At 46.5% G+C, this 25,912-nt stretch overlaps 1 protein-coding gene across 1 annotated transcript in view; it reads right to left on the reverse strand.

Annotated features, from left to right (window-relative positions):
• Nucleotides 1-3,838: 3,838 nt before the first annotated feature.
• itga9 (integrin, alpha 9) overlaps nucleotides 3,839-25,912 on the reverse strand; it is a 67,171-nt gene continuing 45,097 nt past the window's right edge. Inside the window, exons 17-28 of the mRNA XM_062519729.1 lie at nucleotides 25,011-25,087; nucleotides 24,214-24,361; nucleotides 18,075-18,161; nucleotides 17,693-17,772; nucleotides 16,947-17,036; nucleotides 16,126-16,234; nucleotides 15,800-15,907; nucleotides 12,435-12,560; nucleotides 11,928-12,047; nucleotides 11,581-11,676; nucleotides 8,656-8,775; nucleotides 3,839-6,597 (exon numbers count right to left, since the gene is read on the reverse strand). Of these exons, the coding sequence (XP_062375713.1) occupies nucleotides 6,499-6,597; nucleotides 8,656-8,775; nucleotides 11,581-11,676; nucleotides 11,928-12,047; nucleotides 12,435-12,560; nucleotides 15,800-15,907; nucleotides 16,126-16,234; nucleotides 16,947-17,036; nucleotides 17,693-17,772; nucleotides 18,075-18,161; nucleotides 24,214-24,361; nucleotides 25,011-25,087 (1,260 nt within the window). The 3' untranslated portion in view covers nucleotides 3,839-6,498. The remainder of the gene's footprint in view (nucleotides 6,598-8,655; nucleotides 8,776-11,580; nucleotides 11,677-11,927; nucleotides 12,048-12,434; nucleotides 12,561-15,799; nucleotides 15,908-16,125; nucleotides 16,235-16,946; nucleotides 17,037-17,692; nucleotides 17,773-18,074; nucleotides 18,162-24,213; nucleotides 24,362-25,010; nucleotides 25,088-25,912) is intronic.

Genomic DNA, 25,912 nt, shown 5'->3' on the forward strand with positions numbered 1-25,912 from the left:
CGGCAGCCTCCGCCTGACGGACCAGCACCAGGAGTCCGTTGCGGTAGATGGGATCGTCACTCTTGTCCACGTGCCTTCTCACGGCCTGAACCACCTGGTTCATGTGGCCCATGAGAAGGCCTGCATGCTCACCAAACAACTGAAGGTCCTGGCATTTGTGTGCAGTCTCGCATCCACGCAAGCTGTCCTCCATCCCCTGCACCGCCAGACTCGTGAATGCTTTTATATCCATGATGTCACTGAAGGCATTCATGAGCTGATCGGTGTCATCCACCCACCTGTGGTGCAGATCTAGAAGTTTCTGGAGTGCTCCCGAGCACTGGACCGAGTCCCCTCGGAGCTCTTGTAAAACCGGCGCCACTCCATCCCGCAGTCGCATCAGGCACGTCCGAGAGTTTTCCACGCGCTCCAGGCTCTTAGCGTCAGTGGCTAACGCGGCAACAAATCCGACGACCTGAACCATTCTGTCAGCGTGTGACTGGAAAGCCCTTAGTAGTGGCTGGAAACCGTCTTGGTCAAACTCTCTCCCCTCTGGCTCGCCTTCGAAGATGTGACTAATGGTGTTCACCAGCTGCTCCATTGGCGCGCTGGCGGAAACAAAAACATCCAGGACCTGACACAGCGTAGCCGTCACTACTGCCTCATCGAGCTTGTGAATTCGCTGGATCAGGGATGCGCAGAAGCTCGCCAAGTGTTGCGTGGATTGGAGTGCACCCCCTTGGACCTTTAACTGATGTGATATTTCCGTCCACAGTTTGAGGGCATGCCGGCAGTTCTCAGCCACCTCTGGCTGAAGCTCACCTCGAGACGTGTTTGCCACCATCATGCAGTGGAACACCAGGTCTCTCAGCAGGACATCGAAATCACTAACTTTGATCGTCGAGCAATCGGAGACACTCAGCAACTGCAGAAGGCCGTTCCGCCTGTCAGTGTAGTACCCGTTGGGTCCCGAAGGAGCCCAGTGGCAGTTGCTCTTCAGTGTAACAACAATGTCGTTGACGGTGGAAATCACTTGCTGTAGGACGTACGTCTTGGCCGCCTGAGCCTGCTCACTGGCAGGGTGCTTTATGGTGGTGTACATTGCCGTGTGCAGCATTGAGATGCATTTAGTCAGGGTGTGCATTGAGCCTCTCACTTGCTCGCGCTGCTTGGGACTCCTCAAGTCCGGCACCCTCTCCTCCACCAGGTTGTTCATGAGGAGTATGGCCCTCGAGAACACCTGGAAGGCTTTGAGCAAGCCGGGCATGTCTCCCGCTGAGCCAATTTGTGAGATGCACTCTAAGACCCAGTGAGCTGCTGCTACTATCCTCCTTACAGTTGCATCATCCTCCACCAGAAGAATCTGAGAGAAGACACATCAAAGGTACAAATTAGCATATGGTGTCACTGATACAGATGGGGTAGTACAGACAACTGACCCATTAAAAGTACAAAATTAATCCTAATCTAATACACTTTTTGTCAAATTCATCTGATTTCTCTTATGGACCACTTGCTGTCTGCCTTGTGGGTGGGATTGGCCTAAAATATCAACTTCAATTCACTGCATCTTAAAAATCCCTGAGTAACTATTGGAGACACTGTCCAGAAGAAACGAAAAATCCATATTATTTGTCTATCTCATTTCTCACATACATAAATGAGCTCAATAAATATGAATACAAAATGTCTACCATTTTCTTTTATTTCTTAATTTCAACTTCGAAGAAATTCATCTTTAATCAGAATCCAGTAATCTCCAAATGAGAGCTGACTTATTTCTATGAGATAAAGTACATGGCGCAACATTTTCCTCTGGATGATGCTGTTGACGGCCGACCGTTACCTTGACTACGCCCAGTAGAACGTTCTGGGTGGCCACCACCAGCTCCTCCCGGTGCTCCTCCAGCTGGGGCTGGATGCTGAGCTTCTGAGAGGCCAGCAGCACATGCTGCCCAGCCACCGTCAGGGACTCCACCAGCGGAGCCATCTCCATCCTCATCACCTCATCTTCAGCATCCACCACCAGCCTGCGGACAGGAGAGAAAGCTCCGCTTTGGGTCCTTATGGACGTGACTGGCTAAGGCATTAGTTTGAATGTCTTTTTACATATCACATTACACGTCCCTTGGTGCTCCCCGATCGCTCTTTTTTTATAGTTAAATTAAAGTTTCCTTTTTAATTGATTTATGTAGTTAAATGGACACTTGAGCACAAGGAATTTCAATACTTATAAATGCTTATTTCTGAGTATATGACAATAAACTTTGAACTTTGACGTGTAGCTTATATAATAAAGCTTATATTTTACCGGCCTATTACATTTGGTTGTGAAAAAGACATTACACTGTTCATGAACTTAGGCACCGAAGAAAATCTCTCGGACTCTTTTGTACGCCAAAGTTCACCTTGATGCGACTGTGGCCATGTGTTTAGCTGCTTTGGCCACTGCCTTGGCGACGGTCTCCAGCTGGGAGAAGTGCTCGGGCTCCTGGCCGCTCTCGCACAGCAGGATCAGGTGGCACAGGTGGGACGTGACCGGAGCCACCACCTGCTCGATGGAGCTGGTTTTTATCAGACCGTCCTCTAGTAGAGACGCCATTCCTGCTCAGTTAAAAATAATGGCAGTAACTGGAACAAGATGGCTTGGATGTATGATATTAGGTTAGGTAGGACTTGAATATGTAGATAGAATATTCTTGGTTATTTAAGGCTAAATCATTTCCCTTTTGTTAATCATGAGAGATGAGACAGAATGTCTATACAGTATAACCACATTTTCCAACTGATATCAGTGAGTTTTTTTTACAGAATTGCACCAACTAAAGCATGCATTATTTTTTACATCATGAACTGCAAGGTGTGGCAAACACAGACACTGAATGACTTATTGTTGCTGCACAGACACTAGCATGCTGATAGGCTGCCATTAAATAAGACATCACACAATAGACATACTGCAACTATAGTCAGTCACACATAGAGACAGCAGAGAGACACACAACAGCCACACATAGAGACATCATATGATGAAATGTAGACACTCATTTCTGTCCGAAACTCACTTAGAAGTCCATATGTTGTGGCAGCAAGGGAGATGACTGGATGCACAGCCTGAGACTGACTCATAAATTATGCACATTAACTCGCTGTAGGCCAGCCAGTTGATATTCATGTGTACCATGGCAACTAACGTCAGCTGATACAAACAATGATCTCATTAAAGGCGTAGGCCCTCTCCAAAAAAGTTCAAGACCCTTACGGCACGCTCTATATTCTATTTGGTTCAAATACATACACCCTCATGTATGAACTGACCGTAACTACTGACTGAAACTACTTAAGCAACTTAACTCTTACCAAAAACAAAATGTTAAACCAAAGGCATTTAGGTCTACATACACTTTAGAAAAAGATTGTTATTGTTAGTTCATCAATAATTATTATCTTATGAGCTTCTTTCAATATTGGACTGTAGGCCTAGTTGCATGTCCACAACATCCAATCGTTCACATTACAGTTATGCTCATATTAGATGAAACACAAGTTCACTTTGGGTAAGGATGGTTTTTAAATTGGGCCATAGGTAGTGGTGTAACTGCAATGGATTTGATAGGACAAATACTGTTAACACCACCTCAAAATGTAGTCATAATTTAAACAGAGACATTCTATTTTGAGTCAACAACCAATGAATTCAGTGTAACTGTATCAGTACACGTTCCAGCAAATACGCTTCACACCACACTAAAACTGATCACCAGGGGGCGCCAGACATCATACATAAAGCAAAGGCATATGAGGTGCTCAATGTGTTTTCTATGGAAGGGTTTCAAGGAGAAAAACATCAGAATCGTGACATACTCCAAGTGAACTTTAATCTTAAAATGGCAGTATCAACCGATAAATACACAGCTTGAACATTAGCTTGTACAACAAACATACAACTCAATACTTCTATGTAAAAAAAATGAAATTCAGTGACAGTAGTTTTTTTTTCTGTAATACATCCCAAACAGGTGATAATGATGACAATCACAGTTATATATCACACCTAGAATGACAAGTATCTCTCTGTTTAACACACACACTGTAGGGCAATAACTATACTTGGTGAAGAGGGGAAGTGTGAGTATGTTTTTTTTCCATACCAGTGGTATTAATGAATCAAAATACACAAGCTATATTCTGTAGGTGAACCTACCAGACATCAATGAAGCCATAAGAGCCGAGTGCTAAACCTTCATATACGTAGACAGTGAAATAAAGTGACTGGAGTACTGAACATGTGACTTGTGAGGGGCTATGTGACCCCTCTCTTGGGCACCCAGTGGATCATAAAACGAGAAACTCGCCAGACAGAGTTCATTGACTGTACAAACAAAACTTCTGAATTGTTTAAAAAGCATGGGCCTTTCGACACTCACATGTCGAGAAGCTGGAAGAGCCTATCCCCTCCTCTAACAGTAATCAAAATGCTGGGATCCACCTCTCTCTCTCTCTCTCTCACACACACACACACACACACACACACACACACACACACACACACACACACACACACACACACACACACACAACACACACACACACACACACACACACATCAAGCCTCTACTGTTGCCCAGTTAACGTGTTTGTGATGGCGGAGCGTCCTTGGAGCTCTTCCATTTATGGAAAGTTTCTGATTAAATTTTACTCTAATCCAGGAAATTAAAGCTTGATTTGAGAGGGGGGGAAGTGGGGAGGGGGAGATTGGGCACTAGTTTATGGAAATTAAAATGCATTACTGAGATGTGCTCTCATGTGAGAATCTATGTTCTGCGGTGGTGGCGGTGGCAGATTTTCAGGGAGTTCTTACATTCCAGCATGTTGACTTAAAAATGAGCAGTTCCCACAGGCCCCAAAGAGCCCGTTTCCACACAATGACTGACGGAGCATGCTGCATTCCCTGCTAACACTGGGCCATTACGCACCACTGTTCCTGTGGGCTACAGACCTGTTGCAAACCCCATAAGATCAAGCCCATCTACCTCGCACCTCTCTGAGCCATGCAAACAATGGGACACATTATCTGACCTTTGTTTGGGTTCAGTTCATTTCACTAATATCCATCATCCAAGTCCAAAATCCTGTACAAACAGAACCTAATCTCTTTACTGAATCAGAACCTCTTTACATACAGTATATAAACCACTGTCCATTCTCATATTGGCTTGATAGAGATCATTGGGTTCTATTATTGAGACCGTGCCTTTGCCCGCTGATAGCATCTGTTTGTTTAATTCACAATATAAATCCAGGTTCACGCTAAAGACAGATGGTGGGGAACATCAACATAGAGATTGGGAGATTGCAAGACGTGGGCTATCTATCAAATCTCAAATGGAGTATTAAGGCACAGCAATAATAACACCATTCTAATGGGCATACCACATAAATAAATGCCAAACACCGTTTTCAAACATTTCTTACAGAGACTAGCCACCTCTAGTGTTTGTGCTTGTGTTATCGGCTTATATACACTCAATGAACCTTCTCACAGCGACCAGTCAGATTGTAGCCCGTGACTAGTGCTTGACAGTACATTCAAATATGGCAAGCCAAACGCATTGCACACGCAACATTTCCAATATCCAGCACAAATGAAAATATGTGGTCCCACTTTCTTCTGCTACTGTGATACTGAAATATACAGATATTTCTTCTTTATGTTTTTTTGGATTCAGCTTTTTAGTTGCTCTCTACTGTACATCACCTTATTGTTTTGACATTGATACAGTTCATGTTCCACAGTCTCTGCGCTACGCTCAGGGTCTATGTGTCTTCATTTCGGGTCTTTCTTGGCATCTTGGATTCAGTATTTGGCTTATAAAAAGGGCATTATACAATACCTTCCTTCAAATGTGTACACTCAAACACTGCATTATGGTAGCATGAAAATAAAATAAAAAAATGTAAGAATAGCATTAACTCTTTGGCTTACAAAAGTCATCATCAGTGCTCTTTAAAAAACAAACATAAGATATGTCTCCTGGGGACTTGAAAACATCCCAAGCCCCTCCCGAAGATCTTTTCTATACAATATGGAATATATGTATAAAAAATAGATTTTGCTATGAAACAGTGCCCTGAGGGTTTCTTCTTTCTTCTCGTCTGCTGACACTGATGTGATATCCACATCTGATTGAGGAAGCCATTGTCTCTTTTCAGTCAGTCTCTATCTGCTCAGTCCCTTTGGCAAGAAAACAGCTCCGCTGTGGTGGGGAAATGGCCTTCCAATCCCGTGTGTTTGACAGCAACATACACATCTCGCATCTCAGTTAGCTTGCCTCCTACACAAGAAAAGTGTCAAACCTCCGAAAAATTTGGAGAATATTCATCTCTTCCACATATGGAAGACTGGCGGACCCGTGGCTTTACAGGAAGGCCGAGGCCAAAGGCAGCAGCTCATTGGATCGTTTCGAGTCCAATGCTCGAGCCCGGTTGGCTGTCATTGTGATCCTCCCGCCCTGCTGATCATTGGCTTTTCTGCACCCAGTCCCAGCTCTCATCACTGTCCTTCCTGCTCTTCTCGGCTTCTATGATCTCCCGGTAGCGTCGGCGGAAAAAGCCCATCTGCAGAAGCAAAGAGACGGAGAGAAAGAGAGAAAGAGAGAAAGAGAGATAAAAAAAGGAGTGAGATTACAAGCTGCAGAGCAGGCAGGCCTACAACACAAACACAACATTGGATATGAGACCGAGTGGATAAGTGAACAAGATAGGACTCAGCAGGACCAGTCGTTAAACAAACATATAGGCAGTCAGACACGCACTGAGATAAACAAACAGACTAACAGGCACACGGTAATAAATAAGAGCGATAATGGCTATTAATGCTGGTATCGGCGAGTGTCATTGTAACGATAAGAGCAAGTGTAAGCAGACACAGATGATATGGCTTGTGGTCATTTATCTCTGTTTATTGATATGGTCACAAGTGCTCCTCAGGCATTTCCCGAGGAGAGCCATGCTGGACATGTGCAGACCTTGTAGAAGGGGTTTATTTTGGCCCATCCAAGGTCTCAAGAAAAAAGGGGTGAGTAAGTATGTGTGTGTGTGTGTGTGTGTGTGTGTGTGCGGGGGTGTATCCCTGGACCAACATTCCAAGGTTTAGTTGTAGTATTCCCGCTGGAAAGCAGAGGAATGGAAAAGAAAAGGAGTTCTGTGAAAAGTGGCCCCCAAGAAATCAGGGCTATTGCCGTTTCCTCTTTGAAATTGCTCTCTTTTTTTTTTTCGTGCTGCGCGAGTGCAAAAATTCTCCTGGTGTAAATTCTCCTGTCTCGGGTCCTGTGCTTTGTCCGTATTTTACAGCCGACTCCGAGCGAGCCAAGAAGCTGACGGTGAGCCCCTTTTTCGGCAAGCCGCTCCAAAAGAGGCCGCCTCTCATCCCCCGAGGTGAAGGGGGGGAGGAGAGGGAGCGATGTGCCCTTCACCGTGCCACTGAAGCATGCGACTCTGGGACAAAATAATACAGCCCACGCAAATGCTCCGGGACCTGATGAGGACTGCTTATAGCCTATTAACTACACACGAGCAATGTGATACCTATAAAAGAATGCTCAAGGAAGGTTAATAAGGTTTCCAGTCAGAACTCTGTTGGTCAGCACAGATGATTACCTTTAACGGCGTTCGTGATGATGGAAATGATTATTAAATGGGAGCACGACTGGCTGTGATCTACTGTAGCTCATTTCGGGTTTCGGAGCGCTTCGCCGCCTATGATGTGTTACTGAAGCAGGTGTATTCGTTCTGTTCCCCGGCATTGACTGAGCCAGAGAGTGAGATCAGAATCTGGCTGCACACTTCTGTTTCGCCGAAGTCTCTTACGGATCGGAATACAATGGACACCCTACAAACGCTGGCACCGAGGTGGTCTACTAATTATATTATGGGCCATAACCCAAAGGTCATGACCGCCAAGGTTTGGGGCTCGTAAAATGCTCAGTTAATAATGACTTTGAGTTGGATGTCTCAAGAGAGAATCAAAAGGGCATTTGTGGTGCACAGATTTTGGTGACTTGAGTGAGAAAAAAATGCAAAAAAAATATCAGAAAACACAAAAAAAAGTTTAAATAGCTAAATTACTGAAATTGTTAAAAAAAAATCCTAGCTGTTTGTGAGCAGAGCAGAGTTAAGATTCTGTGTGATTTCATCTGGTCAAACAATAACGTTTTTTTTTTCTTTTGGCCTTGTGACTGAAGGGGTGGATCAGTTCGTATCGGTTCACTCGAGGTAAGGGAGGAGGAGCGAGAGTAGCCTGTCCAGACCATCGGGGGTCTGAATTCATACGGCCTTTACGTGTCTCTACCGGAGCTTAGCTCACACATGAAGTCATTTTCATATGCAACAGAATATTAATGAAATTAAAAGAAATAATTCTGCCCACTGGATGACTCCTGTAATTCCAGTCTTTAATGGTTTATTCTCTCACAGAAGGTGCTTTTAAGTCTGTCAAGCCTTTTTTTTAGTCTAAGTGACTTACGAAATAGATAAACATTACATATATTTGAAGTGTCTGTTGAGCTGATGACATTTGGCATCTTTCCCATCTTGCCTAAACTGTTTTTTGACCCTTTCGGTGCTCAGCTTTTTCAGTTGTTTAAGATGGTGCCTGTGAGGTGGTGCAATTATTACCTTCCACAGCAGCACGGCGAGCAGGAGGAAGATGAGGATCCCGACCAGGAGGCTGATGGCGATGATCCAGCCCACCACGTAGCCCCTTGGCTCCTGACTGTGCAGCGCCTCGAACACCAGCTGCGACCAGACCAGAGTGGGATCAACTCAGACAGTCAGACAACACACAGACACACACAGACACACACAGACACACAGACACATGCACATACACTTACACTTACACATACACATACACATACACACACACACACACACACACACACACACACACACACACACACACACACACACACACACACACACACACTCATATGTGCACACACTCACACACACACACACACACACACACACACACACACAAATGTGTGTGCACACACACATACACACTCAAATGTGCACACATATACACACAGGACTTTGGCCTTCCAACTGGCTAGAGTCATTATAATCTGTTTCTGTCTTCGAGACATATTGAAAGGTCTGTGTAGCCAGCGGACTGATATCAAAACAGAGCAGGCCTAGCAGACAGGCTTTTAGGACTGTACGAAATCATTATGTAATTTCCTGGATGATAATTGTGTCTGCTCTGCGTCCGTGTTGGATATGGCTCAGCTAAGTGAAAACAAAAGGGAGCAATTATGGTAGAAATGCTCTGATTTTCAGAACAATACCTTCTGGAGGTTGCCTTTCTAGCCAGCTAGTCGATCGATTCTTTTCTACATTACTTTCTTTAAGATATTATATTTATATTCAATAAAATAGCAAGCACAATTTCCACAAGCATTATATTTTGGCATCTGGACAATCTGACATAGCGATCTGTTTCTATTGCTAATATGGTTTGTTGACATTTTCATGTGAACTCAAACAAACAGAGTCCTATAAAAACACTGGGCTCCATAATAAATGACCCCCCTGATTTACTCTCCCTGTTGCACAGAGGGTGCACAGTGACCCCAGTAAATTACCCACCGCTAACTACTGGGAAAAAAGATGGCGTCAACAAGCAAATAATTTAGTACAGGTCAGAATATGAAGCCAAAAATAGAAGGCAAACAAAAGGGGTCGAAAGGTCCAGAGAGGAATCCAGAGAAGTCTATGTGGTACAGTTCATCTCTACAGGAATCCTGGGTGAGATTTTTATAAAACGGGAGGGGGTCAGTTGGTATAAAGTTTATAACTGACTCCATATAAATGTGTCATATATAAATATTGATACAGAATTCAGCACCACATTCCTGGGCTGTAGTGTCGGGAGCCCTGCTGGTTTACGAAAACGCCATCCCATTTAGATGGGCTCTCACATAAATGCCATTAGAAGGCGGAGAGGATATGGTGCATGGCAAGGAGACCCGCTGACCTTGAGCAATACGGAAGAATTTAACCTTTTGTGGACTGTAACGTGCCGCCTCCAGCACTATGGTAGAGCGGCAGGTTCTGAATACGTCTGACTGTCAATGTAGCATGAAGAGGCGGAAGGAGAGCTCTCACTGGACCGAGTGCAGAGGGAGCAGATAAATCTACTCCCCGTCACCCCCATGAGCACTTTCCCACATTTCAAACCCTGGTGTGTGAACACAGCCAGACCAGGAAAAAGGCCTCATCATGTCACTTGCTAAAACACACACACACACACACCCACACACACACACAAAACAATCTGATGGAGATGTTCTGTTCTGTTTGACCTGCGCCAAGCCACGGTGGTTGACAGCCCCGACAGCCTGACTGGGTTAGCCATAATGCTGTGCTATATTCGGAGACGGGAGCTGGGGGAATGAAAATGGCCTTGATTGGCTCTGATTGACTCTCTGGACTAAATTGGGTTCTGTAGAATTCACAGCTCTTCCCTGGATGGCTTTCCCACGGAAATGTCTCCATCCCGGTGCTGAGTGAGTGGGGGACACGAAGGGGACGGGGGGTGAGGGGTGGGGGAGGGTGTCAACACATGGACTGAGTGCTGAGGGACGCAAACAGGAGAGGGAGAGTAGGATGGGGTGTGGTGGGGGAGCAGACACATTTACGACAGGTCTGAATGAGCCCCCACCTCGCCAGACCCACAGCCAAATCGGCCACACCACCCACCTCACACGACCCCTCCAACCTCGAGCTCAGAGGGTCACACGTCCCGCAGCGGGCAGTGTCTGAGTCAGGAACCCAATCAGCTGGGAGCTTATGTCCCACATAAAATTACCTTCAAGGTATTTGGTACATTATTTCAGTCCAAAGTAACTCACAAAACACACATATTTGCAAAAGATTAATCGAATATTTCCCTTTTAATAATTCAAAATATTATGAAACCAAAGAAATATGACATGAGATGCAACTTCGATAAACTGAACTGATGAAAGATGTATAAGACTATTCCAAATAATCCAATATCAAATATTGGGATGATTATTGTACCCAATCCCTAGTGCTGCCACTGTAGCCACAACAGAGTTGCGCGGACTCACACCGCTCCACCGGTCACTCATTGCCAGTGTGGTCAGAGGAGAGCGTATCCTTGAGGACAGCTGAGGGCCCCAAAAAAGAGGCGGCGGCGGTCCCAGCGGAGGCGAACCCCTCACCCTGACCCGGGGCCCCAGCTGCTCGCCGGTGCTTTTAAAGCACTCACGGCTCCACACACGGCCAGTGGAGCGAGGACACGAGGACACGAGGCTACGCAGAGCGGCACTCACTCTCTCTCTCTCTCTCTCTCTCTCTCTCTCTCTCTCTCTCTCCAGACCGCCCCAATATAGGTGTCTGGAGACTCTAGGGTTTTGTGATTCCCAAAAACAATTTCCTGAGTGTCAGCACTCCCCTCCCAAATCAGCGTTCGGTGACTGACAGAAAGGACGGCCAGGGGTTGTTAGGCTAATTGAAGTGCCTTGCGAGAGTGGGAGTGCAATTGAACGACTGAATGAATGTGAAACTCACGGATATCTCCTCTGGCTGGCCGTGGAGCACCTCAATGGCCCTGTCGTCCACCCGAACGTTCCCTCGTGTCACAAACTGGATCACAGAAGAGCTATCCTGTGATGAGGAAGGAGAGAAGGCAAATTCAGGTTGACCATGACTACATGACTACACTACTACATCTACCGGCAATCAGTCCATTCATCTGGAATTGACAGAGCATTGAATTATTTCACAGCAATGGCCTGATCACATGTGTATAGTAGGCCTACTAATATAGATAAATAGGTTGAGATGAAAAGATTCAGATGGCAGATTATTGGATTGTGGCTAATTTATTACCATGGCATGCATGTCAGCCAGCTTACCCTCTTCAGTATTTCTGTGTTCAGTAGCATGCGCACGTCTATACTAACAGCTTCCTCTTTGGCTTGAGAGCTCAAGGCACACGAGATTACTAGACACGCTCTCCCTGGCCGGTCACAATCCTGCACCAAAAAGAGACACAAATAACGTGGTTAGATGGAAAAACAGATTAGAAGAATAAACAATCTGAACAAAATGAAGTCTTTTAGTGAGAATCCTTCATACAAAGCACTGAAGAAACTTACTGAAGTCAGTATTTTATTTATATAACACATTTTTCATCCACTTGAGATTAAACGACTAGGGATGAACAAACAATATCAAGTCTTTTAGTGAGAATCCTTCAAACAAAGCACTGAAGATATCAGAAACTATTTTATTTATATAGCAAATTTTTAAGAAATTGTCTTGCCTTTGTAGACATGAATACATATAAACATTCAAGTTTGCTTAAGTGTCTAGAGTAAATAGCAGATCGTACAGAAACCCTCTACAGACTTCTGACGTACCAGGACTCTCCTTCCTGATTTGGTGAAGAAGGCGAAGATGGTGTGGAAGATGTTCTCCCTGTCCTGGGGGATGGTGCAGGGTGTGGGGTTCCTGTGTGGGGTGCAGTTTCCCCGACCGTCCGCCACCTGGACACAACAGAACACAGACACACACACTTCCTCAGGAATGGCATGCGCTGAAGCCACAAACAGGACGGGTACAAAATCACCAACAGGCAGAAGATTCCACAAACATCCACAAAGTCATTTTAGAACCCTTGTTAGTATCATTATCATCTACTGCAAGTCGAAACAAAACACATTTTTTCAATTTTTTTTTTTTTTTTTTGTGCTCGTTTGTCTTGGGATTGACTCTGTGCTGAGAGGTCTCCTGACTAGACTGAAGCCACATGTGTGATGGGGGTTAAGCGCGATGGTAGAGGCACGGCGAGGAGACTTTGAGGATTTCCCGTGAAGTCTGGGAACAGCGTCGGCGACTTGGGTGGGATGGATGGAAGAATGACCAGTCCTCAGTCCTCAGGCTCTTCCCCCGTTGAGTATTCTATAGCGGCGTGAACAGGATTAGAGTGCGTGTCGTAGGACAGTTGAGGCTGATGTCCGTGTGTGACCGGCGGATTTGAAAAGCGTTAAAGGAAGTGCTGTTTCGCCCCGCTCCTTGCCATGCTTCCTCATATGGAGTGATTTAGGGGTGGGGTGGTCGGCTTTGACACGGGCCCCCAGGGAGCCCTTACACTCTTCCCCCCTCATGGCCATCCTTCCTTTCAGGCTGGCCCCAGAGAGAGAGAGAGAGAGAGAGAGAGAATGGCACAGAAGGTGAGAGAGATAAATTGAGGGCGAGACTGTATGTGTGTGTGTGTGTGTGAGTTAGTGAGAGTGAGTGAGAAAGAAAGAAAGAGAGAGAAAGAGAGAGAGAGAGAGAGAGAGACAAAGAGTGCCCAAGGGGAAAGAGGACTGCGGCCTGCCGGCCTCCCATGGTCAGTCTGACTGCTGCCCAGTGTGTCTCCCCGAGGTCGGCTCCTTCCACAGGGGCCTTTCTGGTCGCGGGGCTTTGCCAGCACATCCGTCAGAGAGTGGCTGCTCCTGCTGGGGATGATTCAATGGCCACAGCCCCGGCTTGATTTACACCCCTGGATTTCAATGATTTAAAATGGCTACAGGCAGCTTACGGCTCTCCCACAGTAGCAGCGCTGCGCTGACAGCTCTGACCCCTTTTCTGTTGGTGCAAATGGCCCACCCGCCCCACCTCTCAACCCCTCGGCCCTCTCCAGCGCTCACATGCCGCCGTGTGGGAAAGTGGCGGCCTGTTCGCACATGTGCGTTTGCAATTACGAGGCGTTGCTGTTTGCTTTGTCCCTCTGTGAGGAGACCCTGGGAGGAGCAGGTTGGCCTGTTGGAGCTCTTGCCCCTGTGCCCCACACACACACATACCCACACACGTGCACAGACACACACACACACACACACACACACACACACACACACACACACACACACACACGCACACACACATGCATACATACACACACATACACACACACAGACACACACACAGACACACACACACACACCCACACACACACACACACACACACACACACACACACACACACACACACACACACTCTGAGCAGCTTCTGCCGGGCAGCTGTGTTATCAGCTTCTGTTTGGCGGCCCTGCAGGTTACCGGGAGTCCCCCCAAGGGAGGAGGGCATTCCTTGCAGGTGTCCCATTCCAGCCCTTCGTGCAAGCTGTCTGATCCCCCCCCCCCCCTAAAGTGATTCCACATGGGGGCCGCCGGGCCCTGGGTACACTCCGCCTAAGCCACCCACTCACTGCAAACACAATTAACAGGTTGATCTCCGGCATGATCTAGCCATATGAAAGCAGCGACGCAAGGGTTAAGATAACATTTTATCTGGCGGGAGGTGTAGCATTTCATAACTTCAATAAGGGGCCCTCGAGAAGCGAACGTCGTCTGCCTACCTGCAGTGGCCTCATTACCCCTGACTCAGACTACTGCAGTGTTTTATTAGCGGCTGACTCACAGAAACCCATATGAGAATGGCCATAAAGTATGCCATAGATCTTACCAGGCACTGGGTGATACACATCAGCAGTGAGTGCAGTAGGGAGAAGATACTGTCTCATCAAGATAAGATCTTCACCCCCAAAAATGATGTGTTAATACCATGGTATGTGCGTATATATGTACTGCTCATGACCTCTGTAGAGTGTGTAAGGTTGGAAAAAACAGTCCCAAACGCGCTACACAAACACATCGGACGTTCTCCCTTTACATGCGTGAAGAACAATGGATCAGTAGCCATGTGGAGTTAAATGATAATGTTATTAGGAAATTCACCACGTTAAATCTGACTCCATAAGACATATTGTACCTCTAATACATTACCAAATAACTAATGATGTTAACTATGGCAGAGAATGGCACACTAAACTTGTAGAGATATGCAAACTGAGCGAGGAGAATTAACCATTTATTAGGCCTTGAGCCTTAGGTAAGAGTAAAAGTATCAGTAATTATCCTTAAACAAAGTAACAAAGGATAAGTAATCTTAACCTCAAAACAAACAATAAACTTGGACTTAAACCTTAACAAGTTACCAAGTTAAAATGCTACATACACCAGATAAACAATATATCAAATAATGAAAATAACAAACCCCATAAAGAAATCAAAAGATAGATAGAAAGAGAGAGAGAGAGAGAGAGAGAGAGAGAGAGAGAGAGAGAGAGAGGGAGGCAGAGAGGGGCAGAGAGGTCAGTGTGACCTCTTGCCTAGACCAGAGCAGAGCAGGAAGAGAAGCGTCACCTCTTGCCCAAAACTGAGAAAGTGAGAGAAGAGCGCATCACACCAAGAGATTCCCTTTTCATCCATCCAGCCACTCCCGACTCAGCAGGGCTTCTTTACCTGAAAGTGGGTGTGGCGTCTAAAACTCTATAGTGTATTTCTTAGTCTATAACCATGTACAAATATTAGATTGCAATGAAACTGTGATTAGGCTGTTGCCCACATTACAAGTATTAATTCAAGACCAAACATGGATGTATTACATTTACAACATACATTTTATGAGTATTTCAGAAGTTGTCAATTTGACTTTCACTGAATCGATGGGGGAAGTGTTGATGGCTGCTTGATGGGGTTCCGGCCACAGCCAGCTGAGACAACAATGAGCTATCAGAAGCTCACACAGATGTAAATTAGCAGCAAAAGGCGTTCAGCTCTCATCTGCCTCAAAGGAATCTGAAAACCTGCCTTACAAGTGCTATAGACATCCATACATACAGTACAGTACATACATACACATGTATTAGAGTGTTGTTACCATCTAACAATGCAATACCTGTGTGTCCATGATGTGGAACATGTCAGCTCCATTACCAGCCAGCCGGTTGGGGATCCTGATATCTACCGTGGATCCAGGCAGTCTACTCGGCCCGTTGTTTACAACCTGCAAGAGTGCGTCATAGACTCGATCATGCAGAGAAGAGGTGCATGGAACAGAATTTTGAGGTCTACTTTTGCAGTCACTAGGCACTTTTTCTACAGGAGTGCAAGGATAATACTACGATAAACGTCAAAATAATTTCACTAAAAGTCATTTTGTACTGAAATATAAAGCTCACCTAAAAGAACCTAAAACGCTAGACAGTGTGTGGCGATAAGTACCTGGAATGTGAAGTTAAGTGGCTGGAAGTTGCACTCCATGTCCTCCAGCTGGACAAATCGTGAAGCATCAATGGAATTCCCATACACAAAAGATGTTGGGTTCACCACACTGCAGACGGTGACAAAGCCAAAAATCAGTCCAACGGCAGACACCGAATTCTTCATCTGGAGGTATTTATTTCATCTCACAATATATAACCTGTCCACATTATTTCCTATGTTCTAGGGACTGTATGAAGCGTTAAAAAGGAATGAGATTGCTCATTTAAATAATATATGTCTGTTTTGAATACGTATATATGTGTTCAGACAACTTGAAAACCCGACAGCCATCAAAGAATCAAAAATGTCCCCTGTGAGCGAAAAGTCGCCCCCACACAAGCTTTCATGTGAGCTCCTCTGAACATGAAGGACACCAGGGAAGATCACATTATCAGATGCTCTGCTTCCCCCACCCAGATGGCAAGGACCATCGGTACTAGCCCAGGGTTGACTCTTCCCTCTGAAGTGTCTCTGTAGAGATAACACGCCTCTATCTGACTAGTTCCTGCACCAGAGGAAACTATGGGCCAATGACAAAGACAGAAAACAAAACAGAGGGCTTTGCGGTGAAACGGAATATTAACAAGCTTTTTAAGTGGTTCCGATACAAAGACCCAACCTGGCTACATCTGTTCTCAAACAATTACAACAGACCTCCAGTTGGTTTATTTTCCTAAGGAGTATCTATCCAGCTGTATTTGCCTGCGATGAAAGCCACGTATTTATGGAGGAGTCATTTATTTATCAAGGGGAACGTCATATGCTTGTGAAGCCCTTACCCGGTAATGGTGGTGTCGACCTCGTGCACCAGTGGGATAGAGATGTCTAACGTGTTGTCATGGAGTGTGCTCTCATGTTCCGGATTTGCACTGCAACAAGCAAAACAAGTCATGATATTAAACCTGTCAGCTGTACATGTGCTCTGGCTATAATTAACTGTAGGTTTATTCTAAACGGGCAGGAAATATCCTTCCCTGTACAATACATCTCCTGTAATCAAGGTTCCCTGTAAGTATTTACCGGTTTCGAACATACAGGAAAAATGGAAGAGCAATATAAATTGTGACAACTGACATGTTGCTTTCAGTTAGGCAGCTTACTTGTGCTGTTACACTGAAAAGGTATTCTTTACATTCAAAGGTGAACTCGAGCCAAAAATGCATTAAGGGCAGTTCAGTGCCAATGGAGACATTTGACAGAATGAAAGCTAGCCGACAGCGTGTAATATACATTTATAAGTAAAGAAAACACATCTGGCCTGCATTACAGTTCAATCCAGACCTTTAAAAACAATGAGCGCTTATGACTGTGCTTCCTTGTTATGGCAAAACAGAGTGTATGGGTGATTTTGAAATGTGCTACACACATAAAATGTGTTATTACTAAAACTGTGGGCCAAATCACCCATTCAGTTACTGCTGTGAAATGTCATCAGCATACAGTCATGCTACATACTACAGTCTGCACAAGGAAGGTTATAGACTTGATCTGGTATTTCACATAACAAAGGTAGACTTCAACGTACCTCCGAGCGTGAACTAAAAACTGCAAGGTCTCATTTTCTCCAGAGAGATGGCTCGTGTCAAAAAGCACAGCGAGGTGATACTGAAAGAAAAATAGAAGAGAAAAAAAAACAGACCAAATTTCAGACCAAAAATAATAATAAAAAAGAGATTTAAGAAATTCTAATGGCAAAATAAGCTTAAGCCAATTACAGTCACAGAGGTCAATGCTTGCTACAGTAAATACAGACACAGGCAGGATAACACAACGTGGGAGGCTGGTACACTCTAGTGTACTTGTTCCAGTATACAATAGGCCAGTCATCATTACAGAATTCATAAGCAGACTTTGGCCCTAAGGCACACTAGTTTTGCATTAGGCATGGTGGCACCATGTTTGCTTACCTTGGTCTGGGCCCTCATGAAAGGAAATCCCACGCTGCACTTGAGGAAGTCCAATTCAACAAGTTCACAGGAAATGCCCTTCTCTTCCTGGAGGAGAAACAGACACAGGGAGGACCGGAGCCTCAGAGTGAGAGTGCGGTCAGTCAGGGGAGTGTTTGTGCGTGTGTGTGTGTGTGTGTGTGCGCGTGAGTGCATATATGCGTGTGTATGCGTGTGTGTGTGTGTGTGTGTGTGTGTGTGTGTGTGTGACTGTGTGTGTATGCATGCATGTGTACTAAGTAGTGTAGAGACAGGATTGCCACACAAGACAGAAAACAGAGCTTGTTTCCCTTTCTTCAGTCTCTTTTTTGTTCAAACCCTGCGGCTTGCCATGAGGTTTTCAAACCCCTTATTTGTGCCTACATGATTTTGACATGCCATAAAACCAGCTAACCACATCAAGAAAGCAACAGTCACCTTGGTATATGAAAACCCAAGTAAGCACTAGTCACCTTGGTACAGTATATCAAAACCCAAGTAAGCACTAGTCACCTTGGTACAGTATATCAAAACCCAAGTAAGCACTAGTCACCTCGGTACTGTATATGAAAACCCAAGTAAGCACTGGTCACCTTGGTACTGTATATGAAAACCCAAGTAAGCACTAGTCACCTCGGTACAGTATATGAAAACCCAAGTAAGCACTAGTCACCTTGGTACAGTATATGAAAACCCAAGTAAGCACTAGTCACCTTGGTACAGTATATGAAAACCCAAGTAAGCACTAGTCACCTTGGTACAGTATATGAAAACCCAAGTAAGCACTAGTCACCTTGGTACAGTATATGAAAACCCAAGTAAGCACTAGTCACCTTGGTACTGTATATGAAAACCCAAGTAAGCACTAGTCACCTTGGTATATGAAACGCTTGAACGTAACCTTGTTCTTATCTCTCCACCTTCAGAGCACCAAGGCCACAGCATGAGGTCAACACAGCAGTCCAGAGTGCACTGCAAATACTGCCACCCTGTCAGCCTGAGACAGTCCCGCCGAGGACTTAAAAAAGAAAGTAAACAGTCTAAAAGCATCTCCAGAGAAAATACGGTTGCCTTTTTTACGGCGTCCATATTTTACAGCACTTCGCCAAGTGTACACGTCCTCCCCACTCCTTCTGTCTGAGGCCCAGCTGTAGATCACCTACTTGTCTTTTAGCACCAGGACAAATGGCCAAGGAGTGGGCTTCACAGACACGCTTTGAGGTAGAGCATGAATCAGGAGAGGACACGTGTAAGCCTTTCGTGCATACTGCATGTGAATTTTCACACACACAGGCAAACACACACACACATACATGCAAACACACACACACACACACTCGCAGACGCAGACACACAGGTACAGTATATACATGTACAGTAGACATCCAAGTGCTCACAGTGCATGTGCACTCATGCGAGCACACACACACACACACACACACACACACACACACACACACACACACACACACACACACACACACACACACACACACACACACACACACACACACACACACAAACACATGCGCACGTGCACCCTACACATTGTAGACTCAAAGAGACAATAATGTGTGTGCATCCTGTGCATGCACACAAGCACACACCATGGACACACACACACACACACACACAAACACTTATTCTACTGGACAGCGTGAGGTTAGCCTCCAGACAGTGTGTTTGGAAGCTTATCCAAACACGGTGTAGCTTCGCCGGCTGCGCTGTGTAAACAGTGAGGCCTTGACCCCGAGAGGAGTAAGCAGTCCTAAAGTGAGACTTAGTGAGCCTGCTCTTCACCAAACCTCCACACACAGGGAACAGTGAAAGCTGAGATGCATCAACATCTGACAGGCCAGCTGATAAAAATGGCCAAGCAGAGTGCTTCTGGAATGCTCCATAAAGGCAGGGAGTGAGCTTTAGCAAAAAAACGAGAGCCATTCGACTGACATACTGTAGCTCATGTCTGAAGCAATTTTCCACAACACTTTATTCTGTGCAGTTTATATCATGGCTATTTTTAGTACTGATTTATATTTTGTTCCCGTAAGCAGTTATAACATCTCCATCTTACAGATACAAATACACACACACCCAAAAACATAAGCACATGCAGACACACACACACACACACACACACAAACTGCCGATGAGGGAAAACTGCACCGTGCTGAGAGTAATGGCTAAAGTGGCTCCACTTTCTATTGAAAATAATCTGGCAGCCGAGCACAGCGGCCCTGTGTGTTTTCTCTCTCTGCCAGGGGCCCCCCTCACGCAGCCTCCACACACACACACACACACACACACGTGTGTCCATGGCAAAGATCAGTCATCACGGGGCGACACACACTCGCCCACGCTGACTAAGCACTCCTCAGCCACCCCACCGGCACAGGGCACAGAGGGTGGGGTGCAGCACCAGGGCCCAGGTCCTCATCCTGACAATTAAAATAGTCGAAGCTGACCTTAAACTCTCTCTCTCTCTCTCTCTCTCTCTCTCACACACACACACACACACACACACACACACACACACACATACTTAAACTCATATACCCCCAGCCACGGTGCGACACCAGGGACGAGGAGGTGACGAGAGAGAGAGAGAGAGAGAGAGAGAGAGAGAGAGAGAGAGAGAGAGAGAGAGAAGAAAGAGGGAGGGAGGCATGGGGAGGTAGACGGGTGGAGGGCTAGACAAACTCCCCCATTGCAAACTATGGGGATGGAGGAATTTCCTCCATTTCCTGTAATCCGCTGTGTCTCTGTACAAACAGCGGGCATCCCTGGGGAGAGGGCAGGGCTGGGCAGGCAAGCCTGACTGTTTACCCATCACCCACCTGGCACTCAGGCTCAGAGAGGCACACAGAAAGAGAGAGAGAGAGGTTTAGGGGGGAGAGGTTTAATGCTCCCTTATTTCAACCATTGCTTACTTTGTCACATGCTTACATCAATTAAACGTAAATTACATACACAAGGCCTACATAGTCACACTACACTCCCTGTCCCCTTCCTCCCAACTTTGTCTGCATTTCTGAGACAGAGAGAGCGAAAGACAGAGAGAGAGAGAGGGAGGGAGGGATAGAGAGAGAGAGATATGGGATAGTCTTCTCTGTGCACTTGCTCTCTCCTATTCTCTTTCTCTCCGCTTCCTTATCCTTCCCTCTCCTGTCTTTTTTCCACCCCCTGCTCTTATTTCATTGGCACTGCAGGCCGGGACTCTTGGCTGTACCCGCGTGTGTAAATCAGACGCCGCTTGTTTAAGTTCCACAAGTGAAGTTCACTTCAGTGTACTTAAGCAGAGATGACAACATGACGACACACAAGAGTCTAATCTCTCTCTTTTTCACCCACTCGCTCTGTCACTTTCTTCCTCTTTCTCTCTCCGTTTGTCTTCATCCCTTCCTCCCTCTCTCTCACACACACTCCGCCTGTCTCTCTATCTTTCACTGCTTGTTTCTCTTTCCCTTCTTACTCAATCTCCTAATTCTCTCTATTCATCCCTGGTACAGTGAGACTGAGGCAGGGCTGGCTGTTCATTGTGGAGTGATTTACCTCCGTACCCTCGCGGGGGAAGACCGCAGTCTCCTGTGAAACTGAGGGGAGCCGAGTGCGGCAATGACGGAAGAATTCCTAAATAAACACACATCATAACAAATCTTCACATGACAAATGGACGTACTGTATGAATTTCCATGGTTAAGGACTATTCCTGGAATGTATTTTCATTAACTTGTTCAAATATACAAGTCACTTGACTTACACACACACACACTCTGGCCTGCAGCTCTGCGCGGTACACAACCGTGTGTGCAAGAGCACGTGCGCATACACACTCACACATGGCCTCATTATATACATACAAAAAGGTGTAGAAATATACAAACACACACACACACACACACACACACACACACACACAAACACACACACACACACACACACACGTCTTTCATGTCCTTCAGACAAGGGAATGACAAAAATTCATTCCAGAACTCAAAACCTGGCTCTACCCCACAGACAGACACACACACACACACACACACACACACACACACACACACCCAATCACCCCTGCTCCCAAAACCGATATCATTCCCCTTCCTCCACAAAATCTAATTGAAGGAAAACATCTGGCCGATCTAATTAAGCGCACTCCTGTGTGCGGCCCGGGCGCCTGGCAGAGTGTGAGAGGGGTGTCCTCAGGCGCGCCCGCCTGCCGCAGGGGTGCGACCGTCTCAGCTCCCGAAACCACCGGGCCTCCGCCGGGCCCTCGCTCCGCCGCCAGGGCTTGGGTTTCAACACAAACACATGGACAACAGAGCCCCCAGTATCAGGCAAGAGGGAAGCAGGAGTTCACACACCCGCTCTCACACACACACACACACACACACACACACACACACACAAACACACACTGCAAGGGGACGACGGTGGAAAAAATAATACACGCCTGCGGGTGGAGTTCGGAGCTGACCTTCGACGTGTGCTTCAAGGTCAAATCAACAGCCTCCCGACACCTCGCCGAGCAGGGGTAATTGGGAGGGCTTTGCACCGCTACAGTAGGGGCAATGGCAACAAAGCACCCATGTCCCCCCCCTCCTGAGTGTTTCCTCTCAATATTATTGCCCTTCTGGAGATTTCCCAACACACAGAGAGGCGCTTGGTCGAGAGTGAAGGGGGAGACTCCCTCTTGAAACAAAGGCAATAAAATAACTGCCTTTTAGAGGTAAGTCAACACCTTGTGCCGGTCGACAGGATTAGCCCCTTTATAAGATTAAAAACCTGTCCATCACATCTTATTTTTGAAAATATCAGTGTCAAAACAGCTATCGGGTTTAGCGCGGTGAGGAACCTGGGAGGTTAAACATCGCTTAAGGTTATTGACCAGCGGGACCTCCGAACGACTGTTTGTGTGAAATGTGTGTGGAGAGGATCTCGACTTGTGCCGTGTGGATGACAGGAGCGAGGAAAGAGAAAATAAACGTAGTCGTATTGGGAGCTGTCTGAGGCAGACATCAACACCCTCTCTCTCAGGCTGTCAGAGGAGTGCGTCAGGAGCGTTAGGAGCCTGTGAGGTGATCTGAATCATACAGAGAAAAAGAGAGAGAGTCTACTGCTTTATTTATCTTGCCCTTATAGAGGGGAGACTCTTTCCTCACCGGCCTTCTGGAGAAGTAATCTCTGACAGACAGAAAGAAAGAAAAAAAGAATGAGACAGAGAAAGAGAGAGAGAAAGAAAGAAAGAAAAAAAAACAAGTCTCATTCAGGTACGTGCGACAATATCTGCTTGGCTCTTTAAGGGTAAGCAGACAGACGGAGCACTAACATTCCTGGGAAATCCATTCAGCCCATTAAAGAGGATCAGGCACACATGTGGAATCGGAAGGCCATCAACAAAAAAAAAGAAATACGACAGAGCTTTTTTGTCAAGGCCTAAAAAAGTAACGGACCAGTGAACGGGAGATCTGCTTTCGTTCCCGACTACTGTCTCGGAGAGAGCGGTGCGGTGCGGTGCGGTGTGGTGCGCTGTGGCGGAGGGGGGACACGGATGGACTGACCTAAATTAGTGCCACACACACACGTGACCACAGGGGCTGCTAGCCGAGTGGCCGTGTGGATGACAGGCTGTGGAGAGACGACCCAGCTGTCGCTAATACCCCATGCCCTCCCCCTGCCCCCCCCCCCCCTGCATGTGTGGTGCGCCCTGGTTCCCATAGCCCACTGAACTCTCGCCAACACCCCCCCACCCCCTGGGACCTCCGGTGCTCACGGCCACGGGTACCTTTTCCGCCTCCTATAGTTCTCACAGGGCCTTTGATGTTCTAGTGTGACAGTGTTTATATATAAGCGCTTAAAGCCCTTTCAACAGGTGCTGGGCCTGCAGAGATAGATAGAGAGAGTCCTTTTGCGGTTCCACATATTCTCAAGTGTAATTGGCTTAAAGGCACAATTTTTCACTCCCTCTAAATCTCAGTCTGCTGTGGCAGTTTGTCTTTGCGCTGGTAAATGACATCATATCTTTTTTTTACATTTTTTTTTTTCATGCACAATAATCTTTTCCATATAAGGCAAATTGACAAAAAAAGATCTTCCTTCCATTGATTGAAAGAGCTGGACGTACCCTCTGCCAGAAGTTGATGTAATGGACTTCCCTGGAGAAGTTGAGGAAGATGTTGGTGTCGTAGGCGTCGTCGCCGGCGTTGGAGATGGTCAGATTCAGCGAGACGTTTCGCACTCCTCCCAGCGCCAAATGAGATCTGACGTGGGCCCTGCGAAAGGACACAGCCATACATCTCTGATTGGATAATGCTTAAACGTTTGTCTTGGTGACAGTCTGTTTTGGCAGCTCTTCCTGTGAGAGGAAGAAGTCCTTATGGCCACCAGCACTTCCATCCTTTGTGCTGGACTTGCTCAAAGGATCCAGTATATTTAGCTAAGCCCCCTGCACGTACAGCAAAGTTAGACTATACTATGGACAACACACTATACATTCATATTCTGCACATGGTATAGTCCCCATACAGCATATAATAGCACTTTGTGCTGGTGTTCATATGACGTTTGCCTGATGTGATGCGTATTCACAGCGGTAAGCGCAGCAGCAGACCCTATGCCCCGTTATGAGTTATAACGACACAGGAAAGAGAGCTCTTTAAATACAGAAAGAAATGAAAAAAAAAAAAAAAAAAAAAAAACTCGGAACGGGCTAAATGGAGCACCTCCAAGGAGGCAGTGCGTGCCAAGCATGTGTCATGGCTGCCGCGTCCCCCACCCAGCCCAGCACAGCCCAGCACAGCACAGTGCCTCATGACGTCAGGGCCCGAGCGGAGGGAGCGCCTGCCAAGGCAGAGGAGCAGTGGGTGGTGCTGGTGGTGGTGGTGGTGGTGGAGGAGGAGGAACAGACGGGAGCCTGCTTACCCTGACAGCAGTAGTTTCCCATGGAGTCTCAGGTCGGCGGCGCAGTCATCTGACAGACAGTTCTTCTCAAACCATGTCTGGGTGAGGAGGGGAGAGAGAGGGGGGAGAGGGGAGAGAAAGAGAGGGGGAAAGAACAGGATGTTTACACAACGTTTCACGACAGTCAACGTGACTTGAGACTGTGTGTGTGTGTGTGTTGGGGGGGGGGGGGGGGGGTAGACTAGACTAGATGGCAGCGTAATGTGGGATTGGAGACAATAGACTGGATCCTCCCTGGCTGCAGCCCCTCCAGTGCTGCTGTTCCCCCTGTGCCACGTGAGTGGTAGTAGTGGAATAGGACTATAAGCTCCTCTCTGACGGCCTGCGTGTTCCGCGGCGCTGAGCAAAGAGGACTTCAAGGACTCCGATCTCTGTTTCTTCTCAAGGCTCCGCAATTGGCCCGTTTAAGCCCCCGTGGGCGTGATTGAGCGATGCTGGAATAAATGATTGCAGGAGGCGCTTACAGCCAGGAATGATTTTTTTTTTTTTTTTTGAACATTCCTTCGCTAATGGCTCCCACCAAAGTGATGAAAGATGAGGAATCTTCCTTTAACCAGCAGCCCGAAAGGTGCAAACACTCAGCCCCCATTACAGGGGTGGGCACTGTACAAATAAATTCATCATCAGCTCGTCCGAAATCCACACTGCGAAAAAAAAGGAAAAAAAGGCGAAAGGCAGCCTCCCTCGTCCGCTGCCCAGAAATGTTCACCACACCTCTGTGACCTCAGCAGCACTTCATTTATTAACTACATGTGTGAATGAGTCGGGTGCTGCTCGCCACTCTCGGAACAGCAGACGTCGGCGGGGTTGCGAAATGACTCTCATGCAGAAGCAGGAAACGCCAGAGTGGATTTTGGGGGAAA

This window comes from Sardina pilchardus, chromosome 18 (assembly GCF_963854185.1).
Source record: "Sardina pilchardus chromosome 18, fSarPil1.1, whole genome shotgun sequence".
Lineage (NCBI taxonomy): Eukaryota > Metazoa > Chordata > Actinopteri > Clupeiformes > Clupeidae > Sardina > Sardina pilchardus.